The sequence below is a fragment of the Dipodomys spectabilis genome, unplaced genomic scaffold (genome assembly GCF_019054845.1).
Source record: "Dipodomys spectabilis isolate Male_0828 unplaced genomic scaffold, ASM1905484v1 ptg000125l, whole genome shotgun sequence".
Taxonomy (NCBI): Eukaryota; Metazoa; Chordata; class Mammalia; order Rodentia; family Heteromyidae; genus Dipodomys; species Dipodomys spectabilis.
The window spans coordinates 23,558,746-23,578,075 of record NW_024870802.1 but is presented as its reverse complement, the minus strand read 5'-3'; the positions used below and the strand labels follow the sequence as shown (position 1 = coordinate 23,578,075).

The window sequence follows — 19,330 nt, the reverse complement described above, 5'->3', positions numbered from 1 at the left end:
TAGTATTAACTAATTCACAAAAGCAACTCTCTAACTTTAAAAAAAGTTAGAGAGGACTCTTGGATAAATTACATAACTCTAAAAGACACAAACAGGTGAATTTATCAGCAAACTTACTTCTTAAATAGATTTTAGAGGCCTTTGTAGATTGGATCAAAGGTCAAGACTCATTGTCTGTGACCACAGGTGAGCATGAATCCAACAATGCCTCGTCTCACAAAGAAAACACTTGCTTTACAGCCCATCCTTACACTAACTTTGCTGCAAAACCAGAGGTCTTAGAAGCAAGTTGGCTTTTTACTTGCCCTTTCACATAAAAATACATACATATATACATACATACATACATATGTACATACATACATACATACATACATATGTATGCTTTTGTTTTTAAGTTTTTTGACTCCTAGATTTTTTATTGTTGAATTTAATATCCCTATAAATGGCCAAAATCTTACAACATAAAAAGTTTAAAAAAACAAGTTATTACTAAAAGCCTGTTTTCCTTCAAATACTTCAAATATTGAGATACTGACTCCCTGAGAATCAGTTGATATCACTTAAAAATAATTTTCCTTTAACTCAAATGTATCAATTTAATTTTTTAAAAAAATTGGTTCTGCTTTCTTATGAAACAAGGAATAACTCAAGTTGACTACATATCCGTACAATAGCCATTCAATAGTCTGGTGGGTTGTTTGGAGGTTTTGTAGGTTTTTAAAGAAGAGTATCTAGTATTTATGTCACATATGCCTTATAAGATTATGAAAATAACACAACTTTGCAGAAGTGTGTAAGTATGAAGTTTAGTAAATAATGCTTACTACAACTTTCCAGTCTAAAAATAGATTTTGTGCTGGGCACTAGTGGCTCATGCCTATAATCCTAGCTACTCAGGAGGCTGAGATCTGAGGATTGTGGTTCAAAGCCAATCTGGGCAGAAAAGTACAAGAGACTCTTACCTTGAATAAACAACCAGAAAACTGGAGTGGCACTGTGGCTCAAAGCGGTAGAGTGCTAGCCTTGAGGTGAAAAGCTGAAGGACAGCAACCAGGGCCAGAGTTCAAGCCCCACAACTGACAAAAAAATAGATTTTTGCCAAAATGATATTGTTGATCATAATAAAATGTGAAAATGTACACACTGCACAACAGAGAATTGTCTTTTGGCACAATTAACAAAATAACTATTCCACATACTGATATCTTTTGTACTTAGGCAAGAAAACTTAGTAAGAAGACTAAATGCAAAGTTGTATCTCTGTAACTTTGGCTTCATCTTATTAGGCACAATCCAAAGAGACATTCCCAATACATTGTTATCAACTCTGACAACCATATATAGAATCACTGTTCTGAGTTTGGAAGGCATATAAAGGCTCAATATGCCACCAAGCATAGGTGAATTGCCCAAAATGAGAGAAAATAAGAACAGGAATAAAAATCCATTCAGTTAGAAAATAAGAGGACATTTGAAAGCAGTTTAGAAAAAGAAAAGTATGTAATTTCTTTCCTTTTGGAGAGAAAAAATGCAAAAAAAAATGAATGAAAGAAAAAAGAGAACTATAAGATGATTGCAGATTTAGAAAGTAAAATTTCCAGAGTCATTAGAGGAATTACTGACTGGATGAGAGTTCATTGATTAGTGTCTTTCCACATTATGAATGGGCTCACGTAAGGGGGCAAACAGCCACTTAGTCTTCATGATTAGTGACTTGGAACAGGAAGGTAGGCATAATGCATATCATGTAGAATTATGAGGCTAGTAAACCTAGAACAAAAGTGACCACAACTTTTGACAGCTCTATTCCAGGAAGATCATCTGGCTAAGAATTATGCAATAAATTGAATCACAGTTCCTGAAATGTCTATGGACTCCATTTCGCACACCCATAGGACTCAATTTTGCCTGTGTGGTCAGTATTTATATGAATCTAGGCACACTCTGTGCTTGGATTCCTCATGTTCATAGCTTTGTTTGGATGATTAAAGTTGACACATGTTAATACTTATGCCAATGTATAACTCAACTACAGTCAACACTTGTTCTGCTATTACTTTTATATGCAAATGATAGAAAATAATTCTGGTTAATTAAGCAGAAAAATGGATTAAAGGAGTTTTGGATTGTAGGAATTTTGTAATTGGAGAACTAGATTCAAGGGTAAGCTATTGAGGTATGAAAGCTAAAATCACATCACAAATTTGTAACAAGGAAATGGACCCATTATCACAAATGTTTAACACCAAAGATGACACCATTGCAATTTCTCTATCAGCATTCCAATTTATTTCACTCCAATATCCTTACCATTACACCCACAATCCTGTAAAAAAGGGAAGTTCTATACAAAAATTCTGATGTTTCATGGCCAGAATGAACTCAGTCTTTTCAACCTTCGTGTTAAAGTTTCTTGTCCAGAATGATCTATTGAAGAAGGCTGTCTGGTTTTATTCAAGGTCAAGAACATGGCAGGTTGACTAGGGTGGCAGGGCAAGGGGCTGGTTCAAATGGTATAGCACTTGCCTAGCAAATGCAAGGCCCTGAGCTTAATCGTCAGTACCACCCACCAAAATAAGAGTAACTAGTCCCCTTAAGACCTAATGACTCTATCATGACAGGAAGAATTTCAAAATGTTCTTGACATAAACTAAGTTACTAGATAGGTTCAATATCTAGTACTTAAAATGAAGCCATTTGACTTATAGTTAGAATTGCATTCTCAATTCTTAATTTATACACTTACAGGCCACCTACCTACTTATATGTGACTAGAGAGAAAAGTTTCAGAGGTTGAGTTGAAAGTAAAAGTTTTCAGTTTAATAACAATTCTGTCATTTGAAAAATCCATGCTCTATATTCTCTTTTTCTGAACTATGATATACTCAGGCCATTGGGTAGACTGCATCCCATGAGAAAGACATATGTCAGCTGGGAAAAGAGCAGTAATAATTAGGCTTTATCTATCTTAAATTCTTCAACTATAAAAATAGTGCCTGAAATATCAGAAATCCAGAGTCCCAGTGTCCTTTCTGAGTAATGGACAGCTATTCTAACTCCATGACTAACACCCAGTCCCTGTCTTAAATTGGTCTGGACTTCTCCGGATGCATTCCAAGCCCAGTGGGTTGTGCAGAGAACAAATATCCCCCACTATATGAACTTCAGAATATCTCTGAACTAGTCAGCCTGCAATTCCAAAGGCTATTCTTGGGAATTTTTTAAGTGTTTATAGAAACCATAGAAACACAATTTATAAGCTTGAACCAATCATTTTGGATCATAAGCAAATGAATGCTCTCATGCCCATGCTCTACAGAAAACGGGTTGTTGGTATTTTCAGTAATTTTAGCAATCAAGAAGGTTGAAGGGGAAAACAAAAAGGTCTGCCTGCAAGTTGCCTATTTATTTCTTTTCAAACTTTCAGATGAAGCTCGGCAAATTAGAGATTCTGGAATAGCCATTTGCTGGTAGGAGATGACAGGTTGATTTTCTCAACTTCAAGTATAAAAATATTGCTAAATCCATACTATGTTTATTCTAGTAATTAATTGAATGTTGTAAACATCTAAGATGCATAGAAAAGAATGCAAGAGGGATTATCATCATTAAAATGGAGAAGGTTGGGAAAGAAGGAAGGAAGGAAGGAAGGAAGGAAGGAAGGAAGGAAGGAAGGAAGGAAGGAAGGAAGGAAGGAAGGAAGGAAGGAAGGAAGGAAAGAAGGAAGGAAGGAAGGAAGAAAGACAATGGTTAGTTATAAGAACATGATCCTTTATAAAAAAGAGATGTGAGATACACTCTCCCTAAAATCTAGCATGATACAATGACTGGTTTCAAATGTATCAGGGAGTTGTCTACTCAGTGTCAGGATAAACTTTTTCATAAATAAGGAGTGTTTTAAGGTATGCATTTGTGGTAAATATCTAGGCTTCCCTATATCCAAGGCAGTAGATAATAGCAATTAAGTTGATAAACTCAGGCAGATTTCCTGTGTTCAAATTAAAACCTCTCCAAACTATAACCATGTAACCTCAAATAATTATGAGATGTTGGGATTTGTTAGAAAGCAAGAAAATAAATAAAAACCTTTACTATCTCTGCAAATATCAAACTTGTATTTTTAGAAGATTCTCCATTGGGATACAGACTGAATTCTTTAGGTTTCTTTTCTAAAAGCATGAAATAGTCCATTTCTCAGATTTATCAGTGATACTAACGTTGGGTGATCCTGAAAGTATCACAGGTTAAGAAAGAAATTATAAGTAAGTACTTGAGAGTCAAAATATTCAGCAGGTTGAAAAATGCTCAGTTACCTGAAGCAAGAATAATTAAGGCAATACAGAACACTGACTTAGCATTGTTTGGGATTTATACCCAAATCATCATGAGGTTAAAAAAGTGATCTTGCCCACAGGTATCATTTAAATGCTGTGATCAGAAGAGCCTTTATGCAAACCCTTAAAAAATAATTGAAAAAGGCTCAAGTTAAGGTGGATAAAAACTTAAGTGATTCTATAAACAATAAACATCTACTATGCAAAACAAACTAGCCCAGATCTTTTAAAAGTATATACATAGAGAGCTCGGTGCTGTTGGCTCACGCTTATAATCCTAGCTACTCAGGAGGCTGAGATTTTGGGATTGCAGTTCAAAGCCAGCCTGGGCACAGGAATGTTGTGAGGCACTTATCTCTGATGAACTATTCAGAAAAAGCTGGAAGTGGAGCTGTGGCTCAAGTGGTAACGCACTAGCCTTGAGAAAAAAGAAGCTCAGGGACAGTGGCCAGGCCCTTAGTGCAAGCCCCAAAACCAGCCAAAGAAACAAAAGTATATATAGAAAGTGTTATGGAAGGCAGCTGACATTTGCCAAAAAAAAAAAAAAATGACTTCTCAGGATGATAAAGTGATACACTAGGGAATTTTTAAAATTCTGTCCATTATCATGCTAGTTCACAAACTACACATGTCCTCTTATGGCATAAACCTCCTGAAATATTCATTGTGAAGTTAGTAAAAATTGCTGGTCAACATTTAATTCCTTATGTTTTCATTTCAACACAAATCGCAATAAAATATAGTGCCCTAAAGCTCTAAATGTGCTAGAGTGAAAAGTAATTTGTTTATCTTTCCCTAGCAAATGAACTTTCAGATCAATAGTGGTGGACTAGCCCCCATACTTCACTTTGGTCTTTAACCCATGGAAAAACAAATATAGCACTCCATGAAAACATCAATGTCACTCCTTCTCAAAAAGAACATTTCTTAGAACAAAGGTGGGAGGGTAAAGGGAAGAAGTTCATTCTATTTGAACTAAGTACCTCATTGTTCCCCACATAAAGAGCCAGCCTCAGTCAAGTACGCTTACATTTTCATTAGCTTTGGGAACAGATTTAAATCCTAATTACCAGGTAGCTTCAAAATTAGCCAGTTCCCATCTACAAATGTTTTTATTTAGGAGCCCACATTGCCTGACTTGGTTTATGCCATAATTTAAATCCAGGGAGGCAAAAAGGGAGAGAGTGCTGAGTATGTATCACAGACTAAGAGCAATGCCATGTGTATTTGATGAATTTTGTCCCCTAAATCAAAGTCTGATGTTAAACTCACTTTGTATCTGAGAAAACTGAACTCACTTGCCTAAAGTCCCACAGATACTGAACAACAAAGCCAAGCACTCCAGCTCCAGGACCCTTGCAACCATATTACACATGCCTCAATGTTAAAGCAAAGCCCCAGATTCCAATGACAGTCATTTGATGATCAAGCTTCTATAATGATAGGAAAACAGTTCCTTAACTTGTTAAGGAGATAGCTGTCATTCTCTCACACTAAAATATCTTTAAAGCACCATTATATTAGTCTAGCATTTAAAAAATTTTAAAGAGGCTTAAATTGAACAAATCTTTGATGTCATCAATCATATCAAAGACTTTTACTTTCCAATCAATCACTTTTATTACATGTCAATGGCAAATATATCATGAAATGGTTTTCAAAATGGTTTTCCTTATGGTAAAATGATTTTCTTAAAGTAACCAAGGAAATCAAACTAAATATTTTATGATTTTCTTCTCTACTCATAACCCTGCTTTGGAATTGCAGGAAAATGGACAGAGGAAATATGGTGGCCCTCCACCTGGTTGGGATGCTGCACCCCCAGAAAGAGGCTGTGAGATTTTTATTGGAAAACTCCCCCGAGATCTTTTTGAGGATGAACTTATACCATTATGTGAAAAAGTGAGTCTAAATTTGTTATTCTTTTTTTCTTCCAAGGGAAAAATAACATTCACTTTGCTGTCACTCTTGTTCTATCTGATCACCAATGGTTTCTTTCCTCTTCCAATGGCCAGGACTCCATTGTGGACACAGTTAAAGTCTTAGGACTCATTATTCAGTCAACTCATTATTACTGCCTGACTCAACTCTTTGTCCTGTTCAGGACACCTCTAACTATCACTCCCAATGATTCTCAAGTTTGTAACACATCCCCCAACCTCTCTATTGGCAAAATTTGGCATGTCTGTTAATCTGGAAAAGTGCAACAATACTCTGTCTACAATAAGATATTGTTAGCTAGGCATGGTGGGACACTTACATAATCTCAGCTAACTCAGGAGGTTTAAGCAGGATTGTGAAGTCAAAGAAAGCCCTGGAAAAGTTAGAGAGATCTTACCTTAAGACAAATAAGAACAAAAGGGCTAAGGGTATAGCTAAAATGGTAAAATGTATACAAGGTGCTGGATTCAATCCTAATGCAAATAAATAAATAAACAAACAAACAGAAAGTTAGAAAGGAGGAAAGGAAGGAAGGAAGGAGGGAAGGAGGGTAGAAGGAAAAGAGGGAAGGAAGGAAGGAAGGAAGGAAGGGAAGGAGGAAGGAAGCAAGGAAGGAAGAAAAGAAGGGAAAATAAAAGATCGGGCTCCAAATTGAGATTTTAGTATGATTTTATGAAATTCAGAATTATAATATAATAATGTGTATACTCATCATTGCTCAAATGTGTGTCTATACATATTGATTCCAAACAAGATTTTTATTAAATCTTGTTCAGCCCAATGTGTCAATAAGGTTAAGGACATAGTTTCTCAATGTTGTTATATAATTACCAAGAAATACACTTCCTTGGGTATGATACAAAATTTTTATGCTTTCTTACTAAAGTTAAAACTAAAAGAAGAGTGTAAAATTAAATTTCTTTTTTTTAGTAATTTATCAAGTGGTTTTTAACAACAATCACATTCTTGGACAAATTTAGTAAATTTGAGTGTGCAGCTCTTCCCCTAAATGCCAAAATCAATTGTATGTGCACATGTTTATATGTTTGCATTCTATAGATTAGCTTTGGATTCAGAATCATAACTAACTTTGTACATATAATTCCATTTGTCATATATACAAACTTGAAGGACCTAATCCTATAAGAATTTTATTTTTCTTAACCTGAAAAATGAGCATAATGAGATGCCTAAAATACAGATGACACATGCTCTAACTCTCAATAAGCACTGAGGAAACAAATGTCCAACACTGAATCTTTTCGGGTAGAGTAAGATAAGACTGAGCAGCGAGAAAAGCCAACACTAAGGCACAGAGCTACTTTCTTTCCCCACATGCCTATTGACTCTATCAGGGTCTTACAGCAGCCCAAGTCTGGATTATTAAGAACAGTTAGGTATGGGAGGGAGTCAAATATAAGCAAGTAGAGGACAAAAGCCAGTTAGATAGAGTGCATACTCTTTTTCTAGGGTGGTCCTAACCCTGTGTCAATGATACTGAGCTGCATTCACCTTCAATCTATACTGAGAAAATAACAACACAGCCTTTTATTCTGATATCTTGACAGGGTAAAAGCAGTTCATTTACCAAGGTCTTAAATGAGGGTTTCTGAATTTTGTTTTAAACACTGATATTTTAAACATCAGTGATAAAGGATGACCAAGTAAAGGTCAAATCAGGGAGACTTTGAAAGCCAATTTAGAAGACATGGACAAATCTAGTAAGAAATTGTACATTTGATGATAAATGTGTTTTCTGGTCTCTAAGACATTGCACAAATCTCCAGGTAATTGCAGGACAAAAGGTCATTTGCTCTGTCAAAGGCACATTCTGTTAACTTGTACTGAAATGCCACTTGCACGTAATATCTTTATTTAACTTGAGTTAAATATCTGACTCCCATGAGTCAGATAATTAATCTAAATCTAGCATAAAACTATGAAAACCATTAATGGAATTCAAATGCCAAACACTAGCAGGAGGCAGAATTCAGAAACTATTATATGTGCACACATGTATGTGTGTGTGTGTGTGTGTACACATATATATATGCATGTATACCCATGTCCATTTGTAAGTACAAACATATAAATATACTAATTTAATGTTTCTGTTATTTACAGATTGGTAAAATTTATGAAATGAGAATGATGATGGATTTTAATGGCAACAATAGAGGATATGCATTTGTAACATTCTCAAATAAACAAGAAGCCAAGAATGCAATCAAGCAACTTAACAATTATGAAATTAGGTAAGATCTACGCAGCTCATAAATTAAACTGAAGTAGATAATTAATCTGTTTCTGTTTTTCTATCAAGTTATACAATAACTAATTTCCCATCTGTATTTTTCTCCCATTTAATAAAGGCATACAGTAATTCACACATTTTCTTTATAATTCTACAAATCACTTCTTTTGGCACAGGAATAACAATTGGGTATGGCCATGTGATGTCAAGGTTGAATTTCAGAACAGAGTTGAAGAAAACACAAAGGACAGTCCCCTCCCCCTCACACCTCCATGGACTCAAAAGAGTTGTATGTGGTGTGTAGGAAATTAAAGTAGAATCAGGAGACCTAAGTTCTAGCTGAGGTTCTTTTGGACAAAAATCCTTTGGCTTTTTTGAACATCACTTTTATTATTATCATAACCTGATCACACAAGATCTTCTGAGCTCCTACAAAATAATAAACATCAATGTGCTTTAGAAAGCACTACAAAAAGCTATATTGAGTAGAGTATAATATTCTATGCATATGATTTCAAAGTTGGAAGATTTCTCTATTCTTTAGTCTTTCATAAAATCTGGACATACTAACAGAGCTATTCTAAACATGGCTTTTGAGTTGAAATAGATATAGAACTGAAATTGACTCTGTTGAAAATCACCAGTTTCTTGTATCTACTTAATACCTTGCCACCCAGTAGGAACTGTCAATACTTTAAAATAGAGAAGGTGTAGAAAATAAAATCAATCTATTGTGATCCCTGGTCATTAACAGCATCCACTGTTAATTGCATTGTCTTATCAGTAAAACAGAGATAAAATAGACCTAACTCATGGGCTGTTATTAAAAAAAATGAACTAATGCACATCTCTGCACCTGACAAATGTCAGGTCCTTTATAAAATTTAACCACTGATCATATGGCAGAGAAGGGAAAAGAAGGGGAAATATGACAAAAATGGAAAGAGAGCATTAGTGTCCAGGACTACAGGCAAAGCTCTAGTTGGATGACAGAGCAAGGTGAAAGTAGCAAAGATATTGTACAAATTAGGAAGCGAGATCAATGGAATATGAAATAGTCAAATAGAGACCCCAGAGGCAATCTCATAGATTTTTATGTTATCTTGGGTCAATCCTGCCAGAGAGAAAACCTTTCTTGCAGAGAAGGTAATAACCTTCAATTTGCTCTCAGCTACCATTTCTCAGGGGATGGATGAGACTTCAATCCAAAAAGGCTCATGATTATCACATCATCTTCCTCCTCATCAAATATTCACTGAACATCATCTAAATGCCTGGCTTCTAGACACATTAAAGTCATGCCCTCAGCTTTGGAGAGATGGCTTTTTATCTCCATGTAATTCTGGGAAAGAATCCTAACAAACCACATGCATTTAAAAATAGGAAATAGACATTTTATCCTCCCCTTTCCAGTAACTCATACTAGACCAGTCTTTTAGCTATCAGAATTATGAGTTTTAAGTAAATATATTATGAGAGGATTTTAGTCTTTTTTAGGTAAATATTTTTGCTTTTGTATGAGTATGTGAATGTGTGAGTGTGTGTTAGTGTGTGTGTGTGTGTGTGTGTGTGTGTGCACGTATGTGTGTGTTGGTGTGTATGTGTGTATGTGTGTATATACCAGTCCAGGAGCTTGAACTCAGGGTCAGTTTCTTTGCATTTGTTTTGTTGGACTGTGAGTTCGTTTATCCAAGTTTGAAGGCAAATTTCTAAAAACCAAACAACTGGAAGATAGCTGTATCACCTATTACCTCTCCCGAAAAACATATTCTATCGGCAATGTCACCAGACTGAGGTAGACTTGTCATAGACTGGATACAAGGCTCTTGGTTCTCCAGGAAAACATAGGAAATGAGACAAGTAGGACAGTGGCCCAACCTGGTCAGAATGCCTGGCATACAATCAAGAGCCATCGTTCCCAAGACAGCAGACCAGTCTCCCACTCACCTGGCTAAAAGCTTTTATTCATGACAAATGGGTTGCCTCTGTTAAGGATACCTTACCTGTTTTTAATAACACCATGTTATTACAAAAACCTATATGGCCTAATACATGTCATGTGGAAAATATCAAAAAGCACTAAGTAATGAAAGTTGAAACCATTCTTCCTTCACCCCAGTGCCTAAAGATAACCACTAAGTTAGCATTTTATTGTCTTTCCATATTTTCTCTCTGTTTTAATACTCTTTTAAAAAAAAAAAAAACATGAGCAGCATATTGTGAACTGTCATTTTAGCCAATAGATATTACTATTTTTAAGGCCAGCAAAGCATTCTGTGGCAGGAATTCCTATCCTTTGCTTAGCTGGTATTCTTAGCCAGGTGCAAAACTCTCCATCATAAGAGATATTTAGAAAGTGAAGGGCAATTTTTGATGACTTGATTGGATAATTACTGGCATTCAATTGGCAAGAAATAAAGATGATACATATACTACATTATCTAGTGAGAGAATATCCAGTCATAAGGCTAAAGCTTCTCATTAGAGATGCATCAGAGCAGTTCCTGATTATGAAGTACTGCTCAAGTCCAATTTGGCGAGCTATTTTAAACAACACATTATTACTGATATACATAAAGACTGATGCTCACCCCTTCTTACTTAGGACACATTCCCAGTAGGAGTATTCTCAGTCCCACATCATACACATTTAAGATTTCTGACACTTTTTGCCACGTCCACATAGGAGTAGTTTAATCCATTCTCTGCCAAGGAAGGTAGCCCTTACCTTGGGTACTAATCAACCACTTCTGCTCACTGAAAGAAACAGGGACAGACCATGGAGGCCAGTCTCTCCCTTAGAGTGTGTAAATTCTTAAGGGAGTCAATTCACTTTCTTGGAGCCTCAAGTACTTTATGTGTAAGGTGGAGGCCAAGGCTATCTTACCCACTGCAATGCTCCTCTCTGTGGCTCAAAAGAGAAAGCATGTCTATTCCAGGACAAAGGGCTGTGTGTATGAGCACTCATTTCCGCACAGCCAGGGAGGGGACATGAGGAATCTAGGCTGGAGTGGCAGACACAGTGCTATGAGCCCATCAGGCAGTGGTGAAGATGTCCATATCTAGCCTAATCCATAGCTATCCTAAAGAGTGCAGGTCCTGCTCGGCTGCATATCATATAGCTCCTTTAACAAATACAGAGGTGATAATAACATAGCTAAGAAGCCAAACTCCACACAATGCTTTGAAACCCTCCTCCTCCCAATTGCTTTTAACCCCCTCCCCCCCCCATGAAGAACAATCACCCGAAAATTCTCCTCAATGTCACTTCTAGACCTTTGGCCAAGATAGAGTAGGATTCTCACCACTTCGGGGTTTTGTTGTTGTTGTTGGCCTGCTCTTTATTTATTTATTTGGTTTTATTTTTATGGCAGAAATGGGCGTCTGTTGGGGGTCTGTGCCAGTGTCGACAACTGCCGATTGTTTGTTGGGGGAATCCCCAAAACCAAAAAGAGAGAGGAAATCCTAGCAGAGATGAAAAAGGTCACCGAAGGTGTTGTGGACGTCATTGTCTACCCGAGCGCTGCAGATAAGACCAAAAATCGGGGCTTCGCCTTTGTGGAGTATGAGAGTCACAGGGCCGCTGCCATGGCCAGGAGAAAGCTGCTGCCAGGTGAGCTGCCCTGGCCCACTCACCAGACCCCGCCACTCCATCCCGCCTGCCACAGGAAACAAGTGCTGACTGGTCCTGTTCCCCCACATTGGTCTTCACTTCCGGTGACTTTTAAACTCTCTTCCTCTCTCTTAATTATCTCATACTCGGGAGATTTCACAGACTTGGTTTAGAAACATCTCTTGCGTGGGTGATTCACCTTCACTGGAGATGGTTATAGCCATAGATAGTGGACCCAAAGTAAAGGACCTTCTAAAAATTAAGTGCACCAGTCATGGTATGTGTGCATATCAAATGTGATCAGGCTTGTTAGAAAAAGGATATATTACAATGTGGACATAATTAACCTGCCCGTGAGACATGACTTCAGTGAAAATTAAGTGAACCAAGTTATTATGGCTCCTTAGTGTCTAATAATTTTCTATTCAAAAGAATTAAAAGTTCTTCTTCTTCAAAAAAAGAAGAAAAGTGAGAGAAGGGGTAGGTTAGGAGTGATGGGTGACAATGTTATCAGACACTTTGTATTCGTACTGTTTAGTAGAATAGGAACTTCTTTGTACAGTCACTTAAAGATAATTTTAAAAAATTAAGTTCTTCAAAAAAGTGTACCTTAGTTGAATTCTCCCACCACAGGTAGTCAACAGCTATCATTTCCTGTGTTTAAGATTTCAGCAAGATACTGGGGGAAAAAAAATGTTTCAAGATACCCAGATCATTTGAGAATATTCAGAAAAACTATACAAAGTTACATGTTCACATGAATTCTTATTAAAATAAGAGAAATTCAAGAATAAAAAATTATCAAGACATAATGGTCCATGCCTAGAACTTGGGGCGGAAGCTGGACAAATGGAAGCTTCATGTCAGCCTGGGCCACCATAATCTTATAAAAGAAAAAGACAGACAGGTACTGCACTGTAATCCTAGCTACTCAAGAGGCCGAGATCTGAGGATCACAATTCAAAGCCACCCCAGACAGGAAAGACCATGAGACTCTTATCTCCAATTAACCACCAGAAAACTGGAAGTAGCACTGTGGTTCAAGTTGTAGAACGCTAGCCTTGAGATCAGAGGGACAGCGCCCAGGTCCAGAGTTCAAGCCCCACAACCAACCAAAAAAAAAAAAAAAAGAAAGAAAGAAAAAGACACACACACACACACACACACACACACACACACACACACACTGGGGGGCAGGAAGGGAGAAAAATGAAGAATGATAATGATAGATTAAACACTTGGTCATTTTGGAATTAACTTTTTTCATGAAAGATATGGAAAAGTCATGTAAAACAAAATGGCAACAAAAACTAGAGATGCCTAAGATGCAATAACTCTTGCCCTGGTACTATTTTCTGTAGATCTCCTTGGTTACTTTCTGGCTTATATGACATCAATTCTTAGAGCAGCAGGCACATGTCCTAGCCCCTTTTAATGTTTTGTGAACTCAGACTCTGTTTCACCTTAACCAACCACATTTACCCTAAACGCTATCCTAAGAGTCAAATATGCTCGCTTCTGGTTCGTTTCTGTTCCATTTCAAACCACATCCTACTTCCTTTCATTCTCAATCATTTTAATAAGCCACTAGTCACACAGAACTACCTACTAGCCAACTCATATTTATTTGTATGTCTTAAAATCAATAACAACCTTTTTTAATGGTCTTATTCGTTCAAGATCTTAAAGGTTGGTTCAATTTAAAAGTCCATTAATACTAAGATGAGGATGTCCTTATTTCTAAATAATTTATTATTCTTGTGATCACTGTCAACAGGAAGAATTCAGTTATGGGGACATCCTATTGCAGTAGACTGGGCTGAACCAGAAGTGGAAGTCGATGAGGATACAATGTCTTCAGTGAAAATCCTGTATGTAAGAAATCTTATGCTGTCTACCTCTGAAGAAATGATTGAAAAGGAATTCAACAATATTAAACCAGGTAGAACTCTCATATAAGGTCTTTTTGTTCAAAATGTACTTTCAAAGCACTTATGTATGACTCAGATAATTTTTCTATACCTGTCAAAAGAATAGCTTCTATGTCTCCCCTTCTCATAACAAAATGCAGACTACTTCAACTATTTTGAAAATATTTCTACAGCATTAAATGCTACTATAATTTTACATTTAATGGCGAAGATATTCAATGAATACATATTCTCTACTAAACTATGAATTCCCTGAATTCTCTTTCCTCTTATAATCTCCTCAGTCCTATACTTCTGAAGGCCCAGGTAGATAAATAATCAATACATATTTATTACATCAGTAGATGCTTGGCTATTTCTATGGTTCTAACACAGGATGAGGGTCAGAGCTCAAGTAGTAGAATGTCTGTCCAAACCCCATTATCACTATACACCTATCCACCTGAATCTCAGCACTAATGCCATTTTGGGATGGACCATTCTTAGTGATAGTGATCTGTGCAGTATATTTAGTACACATTAATCAGTAGCCTCCAACTTCCCTTCCCAGTAAATACCAGTAATAATCTCCAAGATGTAATGACCAAAACTACCTCCAGACTTGTCCAAAATTTTCCCCAAGTGAGAACCATGCTAAGGAATATATATGTGGCTTTTAGGTACATAAGTAAGGACGTAAAAATCCTAAGGAACTTATCTGGATGAAGAAAAAAAGAAAGGAATAGGCAGAAGATGAAAGGGGATAATTAATTGTTATCCATCATGTCAATACTTTTTAGTTTTAATTCCAAGTCATAAAACTGACTCTGTTCCCTTCTTATCAAGATACAATGTATCTGACCTTTTCTGCTTGTATATGTCTGAGACAAGCAGAAAAGGTCAGATATGTTGATGGTAGGTGAAATGAACCCCAAGATAAGTATTCAAATGTTTTTTTTTACTTTCATGTGATTGTTTCTAAATATTTATAAGATGATTTCTTTGTTGCTTTGTATGTCCCTCCCCCACGATATAACCCCTGCTTTCTCTGTATTTGATGTTGGTATAATTTGTGGAGAGGAAGGGAAAAAACAAATCGTTTAAATAGGGATACAGGTGGACCCATTGCAACAATGAGATGTACAAGTCGTTACGTGGAAAAATGAACTTTACAACTTTGGCTGGGGAGGGGAGGTATTGGTGGGGGAAGTGGGCTATGGGAAGGGACAGGAAGGGGAAACAAAGGAGGAAGCAACAATGCTTGATAAGAAATGTACTCATTACCTTGCCCATGTAATTGTAACTTCTCTGTACGGTATTTTCATAATAAAAAAATGTAAAAAAAAAAAAAAAAAAGACACAACACTGAGAGAAGTTATCAGTTTAGGAAACACTGTCCAAATCAGAATTTTTGAAAACCAACTTACAACATAAACTTTAGAAACTGTTAGTGACTAGTACTGATAAAATGGTCTCTGGTTAAATAAGCTCATAAATACCAGGCTTTGCAAAATTAAGTGGACTTTTTAAATTGTGGGACTTGGAGTTTTTAATCTAATATGTTTGCAAAGTCTCTAGGAAGAGATATAAGTTGTCTCACTTCCCAAACTTTTGGAGAATGGATCCTCTTTTATGCCAGAGCAGCTGGTGGGACTTACGTGTCATAGAATACATCCAGACAGCCTAAGTTTACCATTGCGATAATATCTTTTCAAAACTAAGAATTTTTCAGGCTCCTAACAGACTAGCTAGGCTATAGATATATACCAGTCACAGTGCTACCATGTTAAATCACTGCGAATATTCACCTCACACACTCATACATATTGTCTGTTCCAACTCTGGGTTAATAAGCTGGCCTTTAGACAACTCATAAGGGTGTCATTTTTCTCTTTACAAAGATCCACCTAACAGCTATAAGACTTTGCCTTCCCTGACATTTTAGTGCAATACACTGGCTCCAACATATCAACAGTGCCATACCGAAAGCTCATCAGGGCTAATACAGAGTCTGCAAATGATTCATGGCATCACTGTGTGTCTGGCATTTCAATGAGCAGTTTCACAGTGCATGCTGGAAAGAGTGCCAGCTTTTATGACACAAGCTCATACTCTCTAGTTTCAATGTTTTATGGGGCTAAATTTTAACATATTCAGTTTGCCAAAAGCAGGTATACCTGAACACTATAATTCAATAATGAAGGATGGTTTTCAATATCTGAAATCAGCATTTCAGAATACCTAAATTCATCACCATCTAAAACACCAGTAATGCATGTGAATGCTGGAAGTTGGGGTGAATTGAATGCAAATACCTCGCCCCTTCCCAGTTCTAAATGGCCTGTGTCCAGCACAGTAAACAGGAACTGAGTGAAGGGGGTAGATGTCACTGAAGCAAACCTCCATTCTCAGGAAGCTAAGATATAAGATACCAGCAGAGCCACATGGAGAATGGAATTGAAATACATCCTAATTGACCTCTTACTGCTCAATTACCAAGATGAGCCAAGGAGTTAAGCCACAGTCACCACCCCACCTATCACCAAAGAAAATAAAGACCACTGGAAATTCCGTTAATTGTATGTCCCAATCTTTATGGTCTCAAATACCTTTACTAATTTTCTCAGTTTAACCAGATAATTTTACTCTCTAGAATATGAAGTCAAGGGCTGAATGCTAATGGAGAATAAAAAGAACAATCCCAGTCTTTTAAAATTATGCTTAGAGTATAGGTCAACTTTACTTCAAAGAAAGTAATTCATAGTCATTGACCCATGTAGTAGACTAGACACTCTAATTACCTTTGCAACCTTGAATCTAAAAGAAGAACTGAACATTGATAGAGAATGGATTCTCTCTCAATATTATTTTCCTTAGCATAATTGTCTTATCCCAAGCTTTCTCTGGAAACTAGGAGGAAGAGAAGAGAATCTGGCCGTTCAAGAGACACTCATGTTAGTGTAGCCTCATAGAAGATCATTAACAGGCTTGACTGATGGTTAAGCTTTCACTTGTTTCTAGTTTTTATTTTTATTTATTTTTTTATTCTACTGAGGTTAAACTCAGATCCTTGTACTTGCTAAGCAAGCATTCTACCACGTAGGCACTGAAAATTACTTTTTGTATGAGTTATTTTTCAGCTAGACTCCCATCTTTCTTGTCCAGGAAGGCCTGGATTGTGATTCTCTTACTTTATACCTCCGGGAACAGCTGAAATGACAGGCACATGCTACCATGCTCAGCTTTTTAAAAAATTTAATTTCATAATATTCAGAGGGGTTACAGTTACATAAGTAAGGAAATAAGTATATTTCCTGTTGAACATTGTTACTGCCTCCCTTGTTTTTCTCCTACTTTCCTCCCCCCCCCAACTCCAACCCCACAATTTGTAAAGTTCATTTCCAACAGTGTCTTGTGAGAATTGCTGACAAAGGATGAACCAATGCATCAACTCTTTTAAAAATTGAGATGAGATCAAGAACTTTTGACCTAGACTGGCTTTGAGGCACAGTCCTTGAGATGTCTGCATCCCAAATAGCTAGAATAACAAGCATGAACCACTATACACAGTCAGAAAAGATCTATTTTTTTAATTGAATAAACAAAAACATCTGTAGAAGACACCATCTTGGTACAATCCTATTTGTTTAATTGTTCATTTTTTGTTTTACCATCAATATGATACAATGTGTCCTTTATATAAAAATAGGCTGGGGGGCTTTTTTACACAATAATATAGATAAACTTGTAAAATATTTGAAAAATACCAATTAAAATGTAATACCCTCCCTTCATTCTCCCCACTTTTCCTCTCTATTTATGAATCCCTTCCTCATTAAAAGTTTGGTTTCTGTCTGTCTAGTTTAGTCCATTTTGAGTAGATCTGTATTTGTGCATACATAAGAAGGGTGAAGATTTCTAAAACGTAACTTCTACCCTCTTATTATTTTATAACTTTTTAAAAGAAACAAAAGTGTTCTTCCAAGTAAGTACACATAGGTCTATTCTGCTCTCTTAAAAAATTTCTTGATATCAATATAAATATGCCAGATTTAATTATTCCTGTAAAATCGGCCATTAGGTTGATATACCACTTCACTGGTGATATAAATGACATGTATACGCACAATGCTTATACATGTGTGTAAATAATTTTGTATTAAAACTTTCCCCAACGTAGAATTAATAAAGATCTCCATTTTTTCCAATCTTTAGATATGATAGTATGGGAGGAAATGGTCTTAGATCTCAAATGTTCTGCTAGAAGCAACTTTATGTCTCTTAATTTAAAGAGTATTAAATAATGATATAGGATATCTGATTTTAGATCCTAGCTCATGAACTACAAATATCCCTTATAGTGTGACAAATACAGCCTTCTAATATCTACATCAGAATAAATTAATTAAACAAAAATTGAACTAAATCCATAACTAATTAGGATCAATCAGACTGTAACCATTATTTGAACATTAGTAACAATCTTCTGTTAAATATGTAAAAACTTAAACCTTGATGGTAGGATACATACACTCTTGGAAGCGAACTACATCTTTTTCAGGGACATTTCAGTTTTCCTAACAGGGCTGCTTACACTCTGTTTACAGGTTCTGTGGAAAGAGTGAAGAAAATCCGAGATTATGCTTTTGTACACTTCAGTAACAGAGAAGATGCCGTTGAAGCTATGAAAGCTTTAAATGGAAAGGTAACATATGAGAAAGGGAAAAAAGTACAGATTCTATCCAATTTTTCTGTGGAACTTCTATTCAAAAGAAAAGTCCCAAGCCGGGTGTTGCTGGCTCATGCCTGTAATCCTAGCTACTCAGGAGGATGAGATCTGAGGATCACAATTCAAAGCCAGCCCAGGCAGGAAAGTCCATGAGACTCTTATTTCCAATTAACCACCAGAAAACCAGAAGTGGTGCTGTGCCTCAAGTGGTAGCGTGCTTGCCTTGAGCTTAAGAGCTGAGGGACAGCACCCAGGCCCAGAGTTCAAGCCCCATGACTGACCAGAAAGAGAGAGAGAGAGAAAGAGAGAGGGACAAGTCCTATGACTTTATCTCACCTGTCCCCTATCTGTGATGGCTGCTGCAATCATTTAAAGATACACAATAGAGAAATTATGGGAAACACCTCCAACTTCTTTCTGATATGGAAAAGTTACTGGTCATCAATTTTTTTAAAGAGAGGATGGGACATGATTTTTTCACCCCAAATCCCAATATTCTTTCATACCTACACTTGGTAATATGGTATTTTAAAGGCCAATGATCAT

At 36.5% G+C, this 19,330-nt stretch overlaps 1 protein-coding gene across 3 annotated transcripts in view; it reads left to right on the top strand.

Annotated features, from left to right (window-relative positions):
• A1cf (APOBEC1 complementation factor) overlaps positions 1 to 19,330 on the top strand; it is a 61,697-nt gene that overhangs the window by 24,890 nt on the left and 17,477 nt on the right. For 2 of the 3 annotated variants that reach the window (XM_042689516.1, XM_042689515.1), the window contains exons 3-7: positions 6,105 to 6,239; positions 8,403 to 8,533; positions 11,907 to 12,145; positions 13,923 to 14,087; positions 18,663 to 18,760. In XM_042689516.1, coding sequence (XP_042545450.1) covers positions 6,105 to 6,239; positions 8,403 to 8,533; positions 11,907 to 12,145; positions 13,923 to 14,087; positions 18,663 to 18,760 — 768 coding nt within the window. Of the gene's footprint in view, positions 1 to 6,104; positions 6,244 to 8,402; positions 8,534 to 11,906; positions 12,146 to 13,922; positions 14,088 to 18,662; positions 18,761 to 19,330 lie in introns of those variants that run through there. The other variant, XM_042689517.1, reaches the window with a different exon arrangement.